General features: G+C 37.1%; 1 protein-coding gene and 1 long non-coding RNA gene across 4 annotated transcripts in view; one reads left to right on the forward strand and one right to left on the reverse strand.

Annotated features, from left to right (window-relative positions):
- Positions 1-10,176: 10,176 nt before the first annotated feature.
- Positions 10,177-13,135, reverse strand: LOC131202362 (uncharacterized). Its single transcript, XR_009156138.1, has 3 exons — positions 13,044-13,135; positions 11,909-12,164; positions 10,177-10,982 (listed from the first exon to the last, which is right to left on the reverse strand). It is a non-coding gene; the product is annotated as an uncharacterized LOC131202362 (long non-coding RNA).
- Positions 13,136-13,286: 151 nt separating this feature from the next.
- POT1 (protection of telomeres 1) overlaps positions 13,287-20,752 on the forward strand; it is a 59,524-nt gene continuing 52,058 nt past the window's right edge. For all 3 annotated transcript variants that reach the window (XM_058190926.1, XM_058190927.1, XM_058190929.1), the window contains exons 1-3: positions 13,287-13,478; positions 16,560-16,632; positions 17,164-17,261. In XM_058190926.1, the coding sequence (XP_058046909.1) occupies positions 13,356-13,478; positions 16,560-16,632; positions 17,164-17,261 (294 nt within the window). In that variant the 5' untranslated portion in view covers positions 13,287-13,355. The remainder of the gene's footprint in view (positions 13,479-16,559; positions 16,633-17,163; positions 17,262-20,752) is intronic.

The following is a 20,752-nucleotide window of genomic DNA, read 5'->3' on the forward strand; positions in this document are numbered from 1 at the left end:
AAATATTGTTAGTTTCCAAATCAATGTTATAGAATTCAAAATATAAAAATCCACAACAATAAACTTTTTGGAACAAAATTTGGAACAAAATTAATATGAGGCATAATTTCTTAAGTTCAACCAGGCCACTATGGTATTTGACAACTATAGATATTCATTGTCCCTTGGCCTGAAGCATTCTTCTTTGAAGAGCTAATTAGCTGTGATCTCTGAAATATTTGATTCCAGATCTAGCCTTTCAATGCTTATTTTTCATTAAGAGCATACATATACTTTTAAGAATGGATCCCTTCACTATTTAACATTTTATGTCGTGTACTCTTAGAAGAAGGAAGACGGTGAATAGGCTGAAGGTATTCTGGAATGAAGTTGTCCCAAAGTTGCTTTTCCAAAAGGCAAATGGAGTTTGTTTGTTTTTCTTCCTTGGAGACATTTCATTTCTCAACCTTATTCAGAACTGAATAAGCTTCTTGGCTGAGAAGAGAAATGTCTTCAAGGAAAAAATGAAGCCAGTTGCCTTTTGAAAAAGCACCTTTAAGAAAATCATGACCTGGATGACTGAGAAAATCCATAGACACTTGAAGTTGTTTAATAAAATATTTCCACAACTGATTCTAACTGATAGAATCTTTTTTAATATAAAAATCTTTTCACTTATCTTTTAAAGCGTATCAAAATAAATGGAATGGTAGTGTGCTTGGTTGACCATAGATACTTAGATAGATATATTCCATAGATATATTCTACTTTTCAACTTTTCTAAATGTTAATTCTTGTAAGAATATGGATTGTGTTTATATATTAGGTGAGCAGTTCACAATTTTCCACCATAGCCCAAATGTATTAATTCCTTTTTTGAATGTTAAATACAACATTTTGATGTATTCTATGCAGTAAATGTCATACTTTGCCCTATAAAACTTTGCAGTTAACTTCAACAATGAATCACCTGGTTTTTGTGTTTTCAGTCTTCCCTCTATTTCTAGCATAATTATACAAGATATAAATAAAGAGTACTTAAAGCATAATCCTATGCTTATCTTCCCAGTTGGAAATCTTGTTTTGTTCAGTGAAGTTCAGCCTGTAATAAATACGCTAAAGCTTGTACCCATCATTGCCATTTTTATAATATGAGATTCAGAATCTCCATGCTGTTGTTACAGAAAATACCATTTATAAAATTGAGATTCTGCAGAACAACTGCGGAAAATTTGTAGATAAAGATAAGCACTTGGGAACATCCTAGAACATCAGAAAAAGAACATTCTGTTTACCAAGCAATTTACTTTTAAAAGATTACTTAAACAAAGCCTTTGAAAATTAAAAATTATGTTATTAATTGCTTAGAATTATGTCCTGTCATAGAATAGAATAGAATAGAATAGAATAGAATAGAATAGAATAGAATAGAATTTTTTATTGGCCAAGTGTGATTGGACACACAAGGAATTTGTCTTGGTGCATATGCTCTCAGTGTACATAAAAGAAAAGATACGTTCATCAAGGTACAACATTTACAACACAATTGATGGTCAATATATCAATATAAATCATAAGGATTGCCAGCAACAAAGTTACAGTCATACAGTCATAAGTGGAAAGAGATTGGTGATGGGAACGATGAGAAGATTAATAATAGTGCAGATTCAGTAAATATTTTGACAGTGTTGAGGGAATTATTTGTTTAGCAGAGTGATGGCCTTCGGGAAAAAACTGTTCTTGTGTCTAGTTGTTCTGGTGTGCAGTGCTCTATAGCGTCGTTTTGAGGGTAGGAGTTGAAACAGTTTATGTCCAGGATGCGAGGGGTCTGTAAATATTTTCACGGCCCTCTTCTTGATTCATGCAGTATACAGGTCCTCAATGAAAGGCAGGGTGGTAGCAATTATTTTTTCTTTTCAAGATTTGAAAGATAGTATGTCTAAGATGTTCTTAAGAATCTCTCAGAAGTTAAAGATGGCATCTTTTGTCATATTTTACCATTCCAACAACAAACTGTGAGATAGGCTGGACTGAGAGATAGTCATCCATACAATGGTGATATATCTCTCAGCCCATATAAGGCTGGTCTGTGAGATATATCACCATGTAATATTGAATTGGGACCTTCTTGGTCCCAATTCAATATTATAGTCCCTGTCCCATATTGATTTGATATCATTTATGATGCCCACTCACAGATTTTCCGTTTTAACATACTATTGGGTTAAGTGGAACTTGTGTGGGAATAAACATAAGTCTTGGAATAATATATATTTTATACCCGAACACACACACAGGACAAGAGAAAACAAATGCAAACCTCTCATGAAGAACTTGTTGATAATGTTGAAATCCATAAAGTCCCATCCTTTGGTCTGAGTTTGCAACTGCAGAGATCTTGTTTCCTCTTGTTTTTTCTGCTAGGAAAAAACACTTGGCATTAAGGATTGTTCTAAGGACTGCAGAAATGAATCCTTCAGAATATTCCATTTATGAAGACATTATAATACAAGAGCTAAGTCAAATTGATTGTGTGTGCGTACGTACCTATACTTTTATTTTATTGAAGATTTTTATTTTATTGGTCTCAGTAAACAATTCTCCTATCCCACAAGAAAGCAGGAGAAACAGAGATCTGGAAAAGTGCTTCATACTAAAAATATAAAGGACTGCGGAGGAATCTTAGCTAAACTATGGCTAGATTTATATCACTCCTTTGTTTTGCTAATCTGAGAAACTTTTTTACTTCCTGGAAATAAATAGCTCAATTTTGAAATATTTCCAATCCCAGGATAAACCCCAGTTAATTGTAATACCATCCAGGGACCCAAATTATTCTTTGTACTTAGAATATTGGTATCTATTTATGTTTCATAACATCATTTTAATATTGTTCAGTCAGCCAGCTATAAGTTAATCAAGGATCAAAACCTCTCTAAGATTTTCTTATTGCCGAAGAATCAGAATTTCTTTCTTTCTCTACTCTGTTCTAAGCATAATTTCCATAATCCTTTAAAAAAAACAAAAAAAAACCCACCTACAAGTATTTTTGCCTTTTTATATTAAATATATCTTTCTTTTACTTGGACATTCAAGAAAAAAAATGACATTTATACATTTCTACAAAGAAATTATTGGCTCTGTCATCTGCACCTCTATTATTGTCTGGTTTGGCACTCCAACCAAACAAGACAGACACAGACTTCAACGGATAATTAGAACTGCAGAAAAAACAATTGCTACCAACCTGCCTTCCATTGAGGACCTGAATATTGCACAAGCCAGAAAGAAGGCTGTGAAAATATCTACAGACCTCTCACATCCTGGACATAAACTGTTTCAACTTCTTACCTCAAGACGATGCTATAGGGCCGTGATGGCAAACCTATGGCACGTGTACCACACGTGGCACGCAGAGCCTTCTCTGCGGGCACGCCAGTCATCACCCCAGCCCAGCTTGACTGCGCATGTACGTGTGCCTCCCACCGGCCAGTTGGTCTTCAGGTCTCTGCTGTGCATGCATGGGGGCAGGGCGCATGTGCGGGGGGTAGGGCGCATGTGTGGGGGGTGGGGGACATGCATGGGGGGCGCTCACATTTCATTTTGGGGATTCATTCCAGTTGTTTTGGGATTGCACCCAAGGTTCCTATTACTTTTGGTGCTACCTTTGCTTGCCTTTTCCACAGTCATTTTACTATTTGTAGGTCTTTGCATTTTGTTATCTTCTCCAATTCTTTCTTTTCTATTCTGCTGACTCTAGGCACTGCCACATCCACTATCCAGACTTTTTTGTATTTTTTATTGACAATTGTTAAGTCTGGGGTGCTATGTGACAGTTTCCTGTCAGTTTGAATTCTAAAGTCCCAGAGCAATTTAATGTCTTCATTTTCTATGACATTCTCTATTTTATGGTCTCAACAGTTCTTGCTTGCAGGCAAATGATATTTCTTGCACATCTTCCAATGCACCCAGGGGTGAAATCTAATTTTTTTTGCTACCGGTTCTGTGGACGTGTCTTGGTGGTGGGGGGGTTCATGTGATTGGGTGGGCATGGCTATGTAACCATGTGACTGGGGGGATCAAAAGACAGAAATTCACTAGCAATGTCCTGCTCCAGGTACCTTCCAGCCCTGTATTATCTTCTGATGCTGCGTCTAGTGCCAGGTTTGTACTCCTTCCTTCCTTCCTTCCTTCCTTCCTTCCTTCCTTCCTTCCTTCCTTCCTTCCTTCCTTCCTTCCTTCCTTCCTTCCTTCCTTCCTTCCCTGCCTCCTCTCTCTCTCTCTCTCTCTCAAAAACAACCCCCCACACCCCATTTTTCCTCCCAATAGGCTTCAGGGAAGCCTGCTGGGAGGAAAAATGGACTCCCCACCCCCTGTTTTTTGGCTAGCACCCAGCTGAGCCACACGATCATCAGAGGCTTTTAAAAAAATTTTAAAAGCATTTTTTCGGCCGAAGAAAAAATGCTTTTAAAAGTAAAAAAGAACAACCTCTGATGATCGTGCAGCTCAGCTGGGCATGGGGGGTGGGCAGGGATTTTTGCTACCAGTTTTCCGAACCACCCGCTGCCATCACTCAGGCAATCCAGTCCGAACCAGGAGCATTTCATCCCAGAATCACCGTTGTTGCTGCTTTGTCATGCCATTGTTTGTAGTTATCTTCTTGAACCACTTACCAGGTGGTCCACTGTTGTTTTTAGCTTTTTTGCATAGGCAGCACTTACTGTCTGTTACTGTTCTCTCAATTCTGGATTTGTATGCATTTATCCTTAAGGCTTAGTCTTGAGCAACCAGAATTAGTCCCTCAGTCTCTTTCTTCAACTTTCCTGTTCTTAGCCATTGCCAGATCTTGTTGTTACCTGCTTTCCCTTTTTTTAAAAAAAAAAGTACTGGCCATGTAGAGCTTTGTCTTCCCATGCCTCTGTTCTGTTTTTTCATTTGGTCTTTCTTGTAGGCAGTGAAACAGTGGAAGGACAAATAGTGGTAGTGATAGTGAATCTTCTTGAAATATTCCTCTCTTGATATTAACCTCTCCCACCCAGTCACTCACCATTGACTTGCAACTGTGTCTTCCATTGTTCTATCAACCTTTGTAGAATAGAATAGAATAGAATAGAATAGAATAGAATAGAATAGAATAGAATAGAATTATAAAACATTTATGTAAGTTTTCCTTATAAGAAGTTGCCATTGTTAATTGGTAGTTTCTTTCCCATAAGTTTTGCCATTTCTCTAACTCTATGTTATATCTAAAGTTTTTTGCCCACTGTATCATTGTGTCATTTACTTGTTCATCCTCCATTTTCCGATTTAGTAAAAAAAATTGGGTGTCCATTTTAAGTCTTGAGATATGATATAACCTAGAAACTTGAAGGTCTCTACTGTTGATACTGTGTTGTCTAGTATTGTAAGAGGTGGTAGTCTAGGAGGGTTTCTCCTAAAATCTATACCACCATTTCTACGGTTGTGAGTGTGTTTAGTTCAAGATTGTTTACAAAGTTTTTGATGTTTCTACTGACTTTTGTTATTTCTTTTATTTCTTTTGTTATTTCTAGGCGCTTGATTATCCAGTCATGTGGCAGAGAGTCAAATGCCTTTTTTGTAGTCAATCCATGCTACATTCAGGTTGGTCTTCCTTCTTTTGCAGTTTTCCAAAATCATTCTGTCAATTAGGAGTTGATCTTTTATTCCTCTGCTACTGGGGCAGTTTCATTTTTGCTCAGGTGGAAAGAGATTATTTTCAATTAGATGCTGTTAGATTGCATTAGCTACCATACTAGTTAGCAATTAGAAAGTTGTTGATAAGCAAGTAATTGCCCTTAGTTGCCTCTTTTTCTGGAGCTTTCATTATCTGGGAGATTTTTCCAGATGTTAGCCACTCTTCAACTTCACCTCCTTGTAGTATTGTTGTTAAACTGCTTGGCAACTCATCCTGGTTTGTCTCTACATTCTGAGTTACTTCTGGCAAAGCTTTGATTTCTTTGCCCTGGATAAACCTTTGCAGTTCTTCCAATTCTGCTTCTATGAATACTTTATTTCGTATTATAAATTGACGTTGATTTGCTAGCCTCTGTTCTGTTATTTCTGATGCTGGATGTTGTTCTTTCCAGGACTGGTGCATTCATTTCAAATATCCTCTTCTTGTTGGACTTCATCTGTAATAACAGATCATTCTTTCTCTGTTTTCAATCACTGTATTATTACAGTGTATTATTATTATTGTTAATAATACTATTATTATTACAATGATAATAATACATTATTATTAATGTATTATTATCATTATAATTATAGATTTAATCTTCAATTAGAGTCACAATCTGGGACTAGTAAAAACTTAACAGTTCAAGTACTAACCAAGGACCTAAGAGATGTTAAGGTAAGGTCTGAGTATTTAGGCAATTCTGAGTAAAGTAGTAGTAGTAGTAGTAGTAGTAGTAGTTGTTGTTGTTATTATTGTTATTTAGTTAGGTATTTAGTTATAACTGTAGACATGCTGTATATTAGTTAGTTTATTTCTTGCAGTGAGTTGCTACTTATATTTGATACTACAGTGTTGACATACCTTATGCTAGCTGTTTCTTTTGAACGAGCTCCAATGCAGGCAAGCTTATTCTGTTGCTTTTTTCCTATTCTCGATTCTCAATTCATTCTTTGTTTCAATTTCTTTTTGTTATAGGGTTTTGTTCTTTCCAAGAGGAGAATGTACCTGATTTGGGAGTGAAAACAATTCAGTATCTACACTGGCTTCCTTTAGTGCTGACTTCCATAGTATGCCTTTGCAGTTTGAGCTATTTCTGGCCATGCTTGCGTTTCTTTGCCCTGGATAGTTCTTTGCAGTTATTCCAATTCAGCTTCTGTAGATACTTTACTTTGTATTATAAATCAACATTGATCTGCTAGTCTCTCTTCTGTTACTTCTGAATCTGGATGTTTTTTTCTTCCAGAACTGGTACATTTTTTTCAGATACACTCTTCTTGTTGGACTTGATTTGTACTAATAAAAATATCATGATATCTTTGTTAGCAATCCTTGTATATTTCTGATGGGAAAACACTGTCACTTCCAGTAGTTCTGCAGCTGTTGACCCTGGTTACTCAGCCAACAGTCTTGAGCACTGTAGTCCATTTTTCAACAGATGCCTAGAAATTCAACACTTAGCACAGTTCTTATTGAGCCACGCAATAACTGATTTAGTATAGGTTTCTGTAAATTATGTCTCATCCTATCATCTTACCGTATATCATCTGATGAAACCTGTCCAGTATGGCTGAATCTTTGATACAGCTCTCATGTTCTTCAGAGCACACAAACCCCATAGCCATGTCAAGATAATGCCTCAGTAATGGTTATTGTTATTATTGTTATTGTTTTATGACTTTTGGTGCATTTCTAGCAATCTTGGACCCAAACTCCTGGACAACAGTAGTTCCTGTAGGTTTTTTTTCTTCTTCTTCAGAGATAGTTTGCCCTTCCCTTTCCTATGGTGGAAAGAGTGCAATTGAGCCAAGTTCATCCAATTGGCTTTGTGCCTAAGGCAAGACTAGAACTCACAGTCTCCTCATTTCTAGCCTGGTGCCTTAATCACTATACCAAACTGGATCGTCTCTCTTTCCCTGCTTCTCTTTCAAGTAAAAACCTTGTATGACACTGCTTTTTGTCTGAAATGAGATTAGAAAACATTTGTTGAAAGCCTGATGATCCCATTGCTTATAGGTAGATACACTGGCAAGAATAAGTAACCCCAATTTTTTATCATTTTGATGAACATCTTGGATTGGATCCAACTTACTTTTTCCACTTGTTTTAGTGGGTGTAATGTAACCATGATTATGCTTTCACTAAACATACAGCCCATAAATGGCTGCCTTAAAAACTGAAAGAAACCTTTGCTGGGTGCAGGCTTCCCTTAACTCTTATTACCATAAGTAGATTTGCTGCAATTAATAAAATATTAAGATAAAATGGTGGCCCAAAGTCAAGTGCTACTCTGAAATCAAGACACCATTTTAAATAATAAATTCACTGAGAGTCTTCTTAATGCTGAATGAATTATAATAAAGGTTGGTAACATTAAAACCTAATTCTAAAAATACTAATTATTTCTGCTACTTTTAATGGGATGTTTTCCTTCATCCTTTTATTACTCATGACATTTTTCTTTCTTTACAAACATCGCCATCTATTGTTCATCATAGTAGTCACAGATGAAACTGAATTCTATTGCAAGAATTTTTGCTAGCTAGCCTTATTGCTTCTCTTTAAAATAACATAAACTTTTAATTAATAATATAAACATTGTTCATTTGATGTAATTTCATGATAAGGTAATTTGATAATTTCAGGATTGTTTGCAAATATTCCCATTTGAAAAACCTATCTTGAACATTATATAAATTATTTGGATGCATAGCCAGCACTTTAAAGGCTATCCACTTCAGGATTAATTTCTGGATCATTTCATAAATGACTGAACCTCTAAATATATGAAATCCAGCCGGAGCAAATAAAAAATAATAAAAATGTTAAAGCTGCTTTAGTAGCCAGAAATAAGGAAATTAATTGAGATGTTTTTTCGGGAACTGGAAAAATCCATGCAGGTGTTACAGAGTAGAGATTAAGGGAAGTAATAAAGTGACTGTAGGAAGACAGCTTGAAGTTGATAAAGAAATCAGAACTGGGGACCTCAGGAAAGAAGGGGGCCTATCCCAAAGAGTAGAGACACAAGAAATGAAATTCAGAAGATCGAAGGTATGGAGCTATAAATGCAACACAGGTACAACATGGAGAAGAAAGGAAAGTTTAGACTTGCAATGCAACTAGAAAAAAATGAGAGAGGGTAAAAGACAGTGGTGGGTTGCTACCGGTTCTCACCGTTCGGGAGGTCCGGTAGCGGTAATTTGGGCTGGTTCGCAGAACCGCTAGTAATTGCTGGCTGGCCAAGCCCCCGAACCGGTTCCGCTCGCTCGGCCTAGCCCCGCCCCCTCCACCCAGTCACTCCTCACTTATACTTTGTGGGTCCTTGCTTGCAGCTTGCCTGCTTGAAGCACTGCGCCCCAACCGAGTAGCCCTGATCTGCCTGCCAGGTATGCCTGCGAGTCACAGCCTACCTAGCTGCCCCTGCTCTCCACCACCATCCCAGCCTGCCTCCCTTTCTCCCTTCCCCACAGCCTGTAGCCATGCTTCTCTGTCTTCCACGTGTCCCCATGTCCAACTTGACACCCACACTGGTTTGCGGAAACCAGAGGTCCGGGGGGGGGGGGGGCTGGCTTTGTTGCTCAGGCTGAGAAACGGCAAGCCAGCTTTGCTGGCTGAGGAATTCTGAGAGTTGAAGTCCACAAGACTTAAAGTTGCCAAGATTGGAGACCCCTGCCCTAGACCACTTTAGGAGCAAAGTGGTGGGTTTTGCTGGCATTTCAGGAGAAAGGGAAGCGAGGGAGAGAGAGAGAGCAAGAAAGAAAGAAAGAAAGAAAGAAAGAAAGAAAGAAAGAAAGAAAGAAAGAAAGAAAGAAAGAAAGAGGAAGGGAGAGAGAAAGAGACAAAGAAAGAAAGAACACCCACCAAACAAGCCACGCCCACAGAACCGGTAGTAAAAAAAATTAGAACCCACCCCTGGTAAAAGACTCTACCTGTGATGACCTGGGGCTGGGCATAGAAGCAACACAGCTGGAATGAAGGCTGAACTCCCATTTGGTGCTCCAACTTTCCCCCAAAAGTCCCACCATTCACTGCAAGTCCAGGAGCAAAACTCTAATGACGCATGTCCAATAGTTCCTGGCTGCTATGAGTCCAGAGGAGCAGCCCAGTTCTGAGAATAGCCACAGTTCAGGGAACTTGGTCTAGGGAGTCCTTGTCACAGGAAGAGTTCACTGGAACTGCAGCACAACCCGCAGCAGAACTGTGTCGCTGCAAACATGCACACATAGCTAGGCCAGGCAAGCAAGGCAAGCAGGGCAAGGCACAACAAAGTATCAAGACGTTGGTAACAGCATGTGAGGCTGGAAAAAGGCAATGTTTGTTCCTCCCAAGTGCCCCTCCCAATAGCATCTCTTTAAAACTCATTCCCCAGGTAAGCCTGTGAGATTTAAAACCCAAATTTGATACTCACAACTCCAAGACAAGTCTGATTAACAAAATCAAAGATTTATTGTAAAAAAATATGAAAATAAAATAAAATAAAAAAGTGGTTGCAAGCGCGGCCTCTTAGACTCTTCCCAATTGGATTGAGCTCAAAGAGCGCAAGAAGCAGTTTTCAAGCTACACATTTTATACTCCTACACAATGCACGCCACACCTAAGAAATTCCCCCCTTACCCACTTTGTCCTTTTAGTTGTTTTACACCTTTAAGGGTCATCTTGGCACTTTCCGTCCATTCTCTGATATCTTTTCTTATTTACTTATAATTTTCACCTTGGGCCGATGTTCCTGTCTCCTGATAGGATTTTTGGCTCAGGCGTAAGTTTCTGTCTCTGGGGAGCTCTTATCAAGTCATAATACATTGTCTCCACAATTGATTACATTACCAATTGTAGTCACTTTGCATAGTCAGAAAACAGCAAACAGATAGTCTCACACTTTGGTATTATATTTGTTACAATTTATAAAAGAATAACCTTTATTTATTTCCTTTAAGCCTTATGAAGAGGGGTGGGGCTCTCTCCTCCTGAGTCATCAGGTCGCCCTGTGCTGACTCTGCCTCCTCTCCATTCTCCATGCAAACGGGGGAGGGAGGTAATTGGTTGTCACCAGAGCTCCATTGCCCCTCTGTTCGCTGCCTGCTCTCTCCTCCCCCTTGCTTGGTCATCCTGCAACCTCTCTCCGTTGCTGGCGACCCTTTCCCAGCCTTGGAAAGGGACCTTGGACTGCCTCATCCTGCTCCTCCAGTTGTTCCTCCAGGACCAGAGAGGCCGTGCCATCTTCCTCTGTCACCCCTAGCTCCGTCTCATCCTCCTCCTTGGACCCAGGTTCCAACGGGACCATGACACTACCCTAGAAAGAGGCAGCCTAACCATATAAAAGGAATAAGAGATAAATGTTTAAATGGAAAGGTAAAAAAGATTCTTAAAGGTAAGTCCTTGACTTCCAACCATAACTGAGTTCACAATTTTTATCATAGATTGTGACAGTCATAAAGTGGGTCATCACTTGACTGTGACCAATTTTACAACCTTTTTGTGGCAGTTGTTAAGTGAACACAATGGTCATAAAGCAAACATTGTGATCATTAAGCAAATACCATGGTTGTTAAGCAAACCTATTGCTTGTTAAGGGCCCAAACCCATTGTTTTCAGAAACCAGAAGTAAATACCTGTTTCTGGGGGTGGGAGTAAAATTGCAGTCGTATGACTATAGACCATTGCAGATTGCTGTAAATGCAAGTCAGTTGTTGAGTGCTCAAAATACGGTCATGTGACCATGGGTGGTGCCTGGATATTTAACTTATCAATCCTAGTTTTAAATCCCTTTTCCGAGGTCCATCATAACTTCAAATAGTCGCTAAGCAACTGGTCATAAATCAAGAATTACCTCCATTATTACTTTTTTTTTAAAATCAGATCATTTGGAAGGGAGAGAGAAATAATCCCTTAAAGCCTCTGCTAATTTGAGACTTGGGAGCCTGCATTTCTAAAGTAAATTATTAAAAAGCTGGAAGGGATCTTCCTTGGATAATATATGAGATATTATCCAATATATGAGCTCTTTATCCTTAAAATAGTTTCTGTGTTGAAACATATCTGAGATCAAGTTTTAAATTCTCATTCATCTAAATCATACACTGTGTATTTTTTTCCAGAATTGCCAGGTGTTAAGTTTTAATAATAGTTCTAACAATTCTAACAAATGCACATTAAAAAATGCTAGCTAGATATCCTTCAATTTACAACCATTTGTTTAGTGGTTACTAAACAGCACTGAAAATAGTGACTTACATAAGTTTTTCACATTTATGACCATTGCAGAATTCCCCGGTGGTCATGTGATCAATATTCAGATGTTTGGCAGCTGGCATGTATTTATGATAGTTGCAGTGTCTCAGAATCATGTGGCCACCTTTTGTGACCTTCTGATAAGCAAAGTCAATGGGGAAGCCAGTGTCACTTAACTTCTGAACAGTAACAGTCCAGATTCATCCCAGATGTTGAGTGACATTAGGATTGTCCAACAAAAAGACTTGTCTAGGAGCACCTTAAGAAAATAATGGAGATAATTTGTGTTTCATCTCAAGATTATTATAAACTGCTTTACCATTCCACAATAGTCTTCATTTTCTTAAAAATTCTATGTGAAACCAGAGAGAAATCAGCTAAAGATCAAGAGATTAAGGGGCGTGCATAAGAGTACATAAGGGGCGTGCATAAGAGCACAAAAGTGCCTACTGTTCCTGTCCTATTGTTTCCTTTCGTTATATATACGCTTATATGTTGCATAGTTGTTTCATGCTTATGCTTATATATACTGTTGTGACAAAATAAAATAATAAAAAAAAGAGATCACAAATGAAATGGCATCAGCATTCAGATGTTACGAAGTCCTGGTACTCATTTTCAACCCACTTCTCACAGGTAAACTTCGGCTACCATTAGACTGTGATAGTCCAGTAAGGAATTAAGGATAGGGGATAGAATGGACTTTGCAGCCTTTCTGAAAAAGCTTTAAAATCAGCCTTGATGTAGAATTTCAATGGGAAATTCCAATGGGAAAACAAGGGTTAATGGCCAGAAATGATTTTTAATTAGTTTATGTGGAAGGTACAGAAGTTGTATCTGTAATGTATTAATAACTGTAATAATAACTAGGCTGTGATCCTCTAGACATTTCTCCTGATGGAGAATATAAACCAGTGTTCCTCTCTGTTTTGCATAAACCATAGTTTGTCAAACCATAGTTGGAAAATTGTACCCATTTAGGAAAGATACGGATAACTTTAAACGTATTGAGAAGAGCAACCAAAGAAGAAGATATGAAAGAAGAAAGATATGAGAAATGTGCAAGTTTGAAGAAAACAGTGGTCAGATGCAATAATTACTATGCTGAGAGGTTATAAATCTCTATAAGTTTACGCACTGAGCAGCGAAGCGAAGGAAGAAAGACTGCGGTGCTAAACATTCTTCATTAGCTCGCCCAATAGCGAAAAGGACAAATTCAGATCGCTCGCTAAACTTCATTTCGCCAAGAGCGCATGCGCATCTTTCCTGTCCTGTAATTTCCGGGTCACAAATGAAAGAGTGAGAAGGGCTAGAACGTCTTGGTAAGAGAAAGGAAGAGGATTTCGCTGCAGGTTGGCGCGTCGGTCCGGGGAAGGACCGTTTTCTCCCCCCCCCCCGTTCCTTTATGCATCTTTCCCGTTAAATGTGAGTCCGGACCGGATCAAGCGCCATGCCTCTGGAAGTATTGAGTGGTTCCCTTAGGGTGGTAAAAAATTCTCTGCCCAACCACCTACAGAAAGTCGATCTCGAGCATTTGCAGCTGGGGCGCGATTATGCGAACCAATACATCCAGGTAAAGGCTGTTCATGCATTTCAGAAGCATTTCAAATGCCAGCCTTGAAATACGGGTGGAGTTACGGGCTGCAGAAAAGTTGCTCTGCCTCTAGTTTTCCGACATAAAACGTGCTCGAGGAGGATGGGATATATTTAATGTTTATTTTTAAATATGGGTTTATTCAATCCATTGGGACGGATTCCCAAATAAATGGATGCAATTTGTCTTCCTAAAACAGCCCACTTGCTGTTAAAGGATTGTCCTTTAAGCATTACCCCAAATGTTAGGCAGATAGATGCATCTTTGGAATTACAAAGCTCTGGATATAATACTAATAATGCTAATAATTAATATTACAAAACAATATCTACCTATTCCAGGATCTTGGGCAGGACTCAGTGAATAGACAAAAATCCAATCTGAACATCTAAGACCTAAGTTTAACTCACAGAATCATCTATTGTAATGTCCTTCCTATTAAAGACTACTTCAGCTTTAATTGCAACAATACTAAAGCAACTAATAGATTTAAACTTAATGTCAACCGCTTTAATCTAGATTGCAGAAAATATGACTTCTGTAACAGAATCATCAGTGCTTGGAATACTTTACCTGACTGTGGTCTCTTCTCATAATCCTAAAAGCTTTAACCAAAAACTTTCTACTATTGACCTCACCCCATTCCTAAGAGGACCATAAGGGGCGTGCATAAGCGCACAAACGTGCCTACCGTTCCTGTCCTATTGTTTTTCTTTTCTTCTTCCTATATATATATATATGCTTATACCTCCTTATATTTACTCATATATGTGTTTATATACTACATAATCTTTTTGTATGATACCTACATATATTGTTATGACAAAATAAATAAATAAAATCTGGTTACTTTACATACAACTATAATATACGTTATATGCCACCATCTCTATCCCAGCATCTCTGGGCGATTATACCCTTCCTCTCTTATAACTAGATAGCCTATCCCCTCTTGTAATAAGCATTACGTTAAGTCAAAGTTAAATCTCGTGTGTGTTTTAGTCCTACACACATGAAGATTTCTTTATACAGTGTCTGTCTTGCATTGCTTCAGTTTAAATCCAGTCGCTGTTAAAATAGGTATCTCTTTTCCTGATCTTGAATAGTATCAATTCCGATGGGGGGGAAAAAGATTCCAAACCTAGACTATTTTATACAAGCAACTTGGCAATTCTAAATTGGATCTTTGACATGCAAACACAGAGTTACAAATTGCTCTCATCCTTAGGATTTGCCCAAATCAACCTCAGTTTAAGAACTACAAGTCTAATATATAGATATTTAGAAATAAACAGGGATTTTAAGTGAACCTTTTCCACATGGGAATCCATATGATGCATTCATGTTTTAATTTTAACTTTTATTTTTGTTTTTTATTTCTTTTTCTGAAGACACATAGGCTCCTTCTAAAGGCACAATCCTAGGTGATTTTACTCTATGTATGGGTATATAATATACAACTTTGTTTTACTGATACAGAATTACAGCTGGAGAAATCTTTAGAATGTAAATCTAACAGTTCTGGAATAAAAACATATCTGGTGAATTATTAGAATTTTTAAAAAATACTTTATAAAGTCTCCTAGCCGTTTTTTTTAATTGGTAAACCATATCAGAAGGTTTTTTCTTTTTATTCAATATAGAATGAATTCTATGTCTGTCAGCAATTTTCTGTTGTGCAATAGTTATTCCAATATAAAGAGTAGGTGCGTTATGTTATATCACCTCTGCTTTGGAATATACACTATGTGATTCAAGATACAACAATACATAGGGCCTGTTGTTGACATTTTTATATACAGATTCCAGTCTTTCTTAGGGATCTTTGCTGTTCCTTGATGTTGAACAAGTATTTCAGTTGCTGTTTACATACTAATGTTTATTCTGAGGAAAACCTCTGCAGAAAAATCATGCAATCAGACTTCATTGGTATTCATATATACAGCGTGCATGACATTAAGCCAAAGATGATGTGTTTTTCATTGCTGATAATGGGTGAACTGAGAACTACAAAGTAAAAAGGAGCATTAGGAAGAGCCACAGGAGTTTTGTAAGAAAAATATTTTAACTCAATTTTGTCAGCTTTACAAAATGCTTTCAAAATGGCCAGCAACATAGTTCTATGTCTGCTCAGAAATAAGTTCCACTAAATTCATTGACACCTATTACAAGGTTAGTAAAGTTAGGATTGTAGCCTGAATTGTCGTCATCATCCCAATCATAATACTTATTGCTGGCTTGAAGAGAAATGAAAATTATTTTATTTAACTGTATTAGAATAGAATAGAATTTTTATTGGCCAAGTGTGATTGGACACACAAGGAATTTGTCTTGGTGCATATACTCTCAGTGTACATAAAAGAAAAGATACGTTCATCAAGGTACAACATTTACAACACAATTGATGATCAATATATCAATATAAATCATAAGGATTGCCAGCAACAAGTTATAGTCATACAGTCATAAGTGGAAAGAGATTGGTGATGGGAACTATGAAACGATTAATAGTAGTGCAGATTCAGTAAATAGTCTGACAGTGTTGAGGGAATTATTTGTTTAGCAGAGTGATGGCCTTCAAGAAAAAACTGTTCTTGTGTCTAGTTGTTCTGGTGTGCAGTGCTCTATAGCGTCGTTTTGAGGGTAGGAGTTGAAACAGTTTATGTCCAGGATGCGAGGGATCTGCAAATATTTTCACGGCCCTCTTCTTGATTCGTGCAGTATACAGGTCCTCAATGGAAGGCAGGTTGGTAGCAATTATTTTTTCTGCAGTTCTAATTATCCTCTGAAGTCTGTGTATTGAGTTCCTCTGAGTATTGCTTGTGGCAGAGAAGTGATGATGTTGTTTTGCCAGGTTGCATTTGTCTTATATTTATATTTTAGGAACACTCTTAATTCCTCTGCCTTTATAAAATCCCCTGAATCTCTTCAGTATTCTAGAAATGTTTCAAAGGGATGTGGGAGATAATATTGTTTAAAGGTATAGTTTTAAGTTCTGAATATGGTTGATATTTATAAAGTTTCAAAATGTATTAATCAGGGTATTTTTCTCTGTTTTAGGGATCATTTGTTACGTCCTATCAATTGATTAATCTTGGAAATGGGACACCTTTCTTCAAGATAGTACTTCAAGGTATTTCAGCACAATGAGTCATGATTGTCATGATTATATTCTTGGTTAGGTTTATGAAACAAGATGCATATTCAACATGGATGATGTGGGTGAGAGATTCAAAATACAACAGCAGTGAATGATCACCGAACATTTATATAGTTCCTGAGGGAATGGGTGCAAGTTCTATTATGCAGTGTAAATAATGTAAATATGTGATTTGAGAACAAAAACTTTCCAAACTATGAATCTTGCTTTTTAGTATTTGTTCACCATGCCTACCTGTAAAGTGAAACAAGATGCCCATAATTTTGCTTATAGAATGATTTGGAGGACAGTAAATTATTTAAGCATTCTTTCCTACTAAAATGTTCAGGGAACTACTGCATATAAAGAAGTATTTTCTTCTTAAAGGACCAGGCTTTCCTTCACACTCGGATGATAAATAATCTAATATGCTTAGTCATAATATTGGCAAATGTGGGAGCAGGAGCTGTTGTTGTTGTATTTAGACATATTGAAATAGTGAGACTGTGATATTTATATTTTCAGAATCAGAATCAGAAAACTCATCTTCCAGGAATAGCAGCATCTATATTTTAATATTTGGGAAACTGGCAGAAGATTGTGCCAAAGTTGTCCAACAAGGGGTAAGGGATTTTATTTTTCTTGTTAGTAATATTAATATAGATTGTATTTCTATTTTACTCAATTGATACATGTGATGTATGTACCTACTTATGTATCTTTATTTTAATTTATTAATCAATGTTCATTGTCATTTTCCACAGATTTCTTGCTGGTTTTCTTCTTTGTGCCTCATCTTTTTTGCATGGTAGTATGATGAATATTTAGAAGACCATCTGCAGTTAAAAAAATTTCTTACTCTTTCAGTTGGCTTCTAATGGTCTTACAACCATTCACATTTATGATTTTTGCAGACATGTTTTTTAGACAGACCACTGTAATCCAGTACCATTTCTCTTGGCTATAAGTGAGCAGGTGGATGTCTTAAAAATGAATATGTTAGATCTAATGAAGTTGTCCAGCTCACAGAATTTCTTTCATATGTAAGAAAACATGGGCTATTCTATACCAAAAACAGGAAAAATTCTTCTATTATTTTTAAGACAAGATTTCATGCTATATGTCAACCTGAGCAACAAATTATCTCAATATCCTGAAATCCAACCATATGTTGCTTTTGTAGAACAGACAGTTGATAGAATAATTTCTGCTATCCAGGTGCACTTTTATGAAAGTTCAGTTCAATTCAATTCAAATTCAAATCTTTATTGTCAGTGCACAACATATGTACAATGAGATTGAAGCCCAGATAAAAACTGTTTTTCAGCCTGTTTGTGCGGCTGGCTATACTTCTATATCTCCTTCCCGATGGTAGGAGGGTAAAGAAGTGATGATAAAGAAGTTACAGGATCAATAAGGCCCTTATCAATTTCCTCATCAACTACCTAAGCAGATTAATCTTGTTTGTACAAAATTAAGTAAAGGTTCCCTTCACACTTATGTGCTAGTCGTTCCTGACTCTAGAGGGTGGTGCTCATCTCAAAGCCGAACAGCCAGCGCTGTCCGAAGACGTCTCTGTCCTCATGTGGCCGGTTTGACTAAATGCCAAAGGCGCATGGAACGCTGTTACCTTCCCACCAAAGGTGGTCCCTATTTTTCTACTTGCATTTTATACATGCTTTCGAACTGCTAAGTTGGCAGAAGTTGGGACAAGTAATAGGAGCTCACCCCATTACGCGGCACTAGGGATTCAAACTGCTGAACTGCCAACTTTCGATCAACAAGCTCAGCGTCTTAGCCACTGAGCCACCACGTCCCTTTACAAAATTAGAATCATACTATTGAAAAAGCAGAATATATTAAATTCTGTGTAACCTACTATTAAGAATAAGAACATGAAATGATTTTGAATTTTTTTTTTTATTTACATTTATATCCCGCCCTTCTCCGAAGACTCAGGGCGGCTTACAGTGTATAAGGCAATAGTCTCATTCTATTTGTATATTTACAAAGTCAACTTATTGCCCCCCAACAATCTGGGTCCTCATTTTACCTACCTTATAAAGGATGGAAGGCTGAGTCAACCTTGGGCCGGGCTTGAACCTGCAGTAATTGCAGGCTGCTGTGTTCTAATAACAGGCTTCTTACCAGCCTGAGCTATCACGGCCCTTATTGTGTTTGATTCCTAGTAATTCCTTTGATGCATCCATCTGGTACTAGCAATTTATAGATACAGTATAAATATTTTCAATATATACATTTATATAAAAATTATATCTGTGAGGTATGGAAGTGGAGAGAAAATCTACTTTGCAAACTCTAATTCAATCCTTCTATAAGTGTCCCCAAATGGGTGAAAAAAGATTAAAATTAACAAAAACAAAGTTGACTGTCAATAAAGCAGCTTAAGAAACAGCAGAGGCAAATACTCATTTGGAAAAAAATAAATTGGTAGTTTTTGAAGGAATATAGATTCAGAACAAAGTGACAAAGTATAGAATGGAATGGACTGCTAATGCTAAGAAAGTATGAATAGAAAGTCACTAATGGCTTAAGCAACAGCTATTGTGAAAGGCTCCAATAGGTGATTTTTAAAAGTTGCACAGATTCATATGAATAGAATGAATTGCAGACTCTTCAAGGAACCTTGTCAAAAGCCATTAAGGCTTTAAAGCCTATAGCAAGAGCACTGAATTTTTCTAAAGAAAAAATGTAGGCAGCCAAGTCCACTGATAAAATAAAGAGATTGTGTGATCCAAATAATGTGCCTGTTTTAAAATTGTAGCAGCTGCTTCTGTACTTATTGACATCTAGTAGCATTCAGTGGCAATTCAACAGAGATCATGTATGGATTTATGGTCAAATAGAACATGCTTATCAAGGATCTTTTTTCTAATTGTTAAAAGCACTCATATCTTTTTTCAGGCCTACTTTAGCCTTGGAAACTGCAAAACAATTCTCTAAAAAGATGTGCTCCCTCATCTTCCAAAACACTTCTTTCAAAGGATCAACAGATCCCTCTTATTCATTTGTTTAGTTTTTATTTATTTTTTAATGTGTTCCAGTACTCTTGGAAGACTGTTTGTAACATAGCCCATAATAAATATAAGAGCAGGTTTTAAAGAGTTCAACTTTAAAAACTTGCATGATTTACCCATCTTGGAGACTGTCTTCTTATAGCCATAAAGCATAAAAAACTGAAAGTTCAGAAATTCCTTTGCTTTTTTATTGCTTTCCTAAATTCCATCAGCAAGGTTACTGTATTTTTCAGAATATAAAACGCACCTTTCCCCCCCAAAAAGAGGGTGAGAATCTGGATGCACCTTATACTCCGAATGTAGCCCCGCCCAGCTTCTCAAACGGAGGTTTCAGAGGCTGAAAAAAGCATCAAAAATGAGGGTTCAGAAAAAAAGCCCCCAAATAGAGCTTCAGAGGCTTTTTTTCTGAAGCTCTGTTTCGGAGGCTTTCAGACACAGAAAAAAAAGCAAGGCACAGAGCTCACAACCAAGGAACCTGTTGCAAAAATTCATCTCTGGGAACAGCTAATGGGGGTATTCCGAGAGGCCAATCTACCTGTCAATCAGCTTTTTTCTTATTTTCCTCCCCAAAAACTAAGGTGCATTTTATAATCTGAAAAATACAGTATATCTAGACCTCTCGGGCAGGCTTTGTTAGTGAGCACTATTAACTGTGCCTTATGACTTTATGACTTATGACTTTATGACATATTTATATTATATTTATTATTTATTATATTATATTTATTTATTATTTATATTTATATCTTTATGACTTATGACCTTGTATGACTGTAACTTTGTTGCTGGCAATCCTTATGATTTATATTGATATATTGACCATCAATTGTGTTGTAAATGTTGTACCTTGATGAGTGTATCTTTTCTTCTCTTTTATGTACACTGAGAGCATATGCACCAAGACAAATTCCTTGTGTGTCCAATCACACTTGGCCAGTACAAATTCTATTCTATTCTATTCTATTCTATTCTATTCTATTCTATTCTTATCTATATTTAATTTCATCTCCATTTACAGTGGATTCCAGTTTTGGATTCAGAATTTCCTGTAGTGCCTCTATAATAAAGAGAAAAAA

The sequence above is a fragment of the Ahaetulla prasina genome, chromosome 7 (assembly GCF_028640845.1).
Source record: "Ahaetulla prasina isolate Xishuangbanna chromosome 7, ASM2864084v1, whole genome shotgun sequence".
NCBI lineage: Eukaryota > Metazoa > Chordata > Lepidosauria > Squamata > Colubridae > Ahaetulla > Ahaetulla prasina.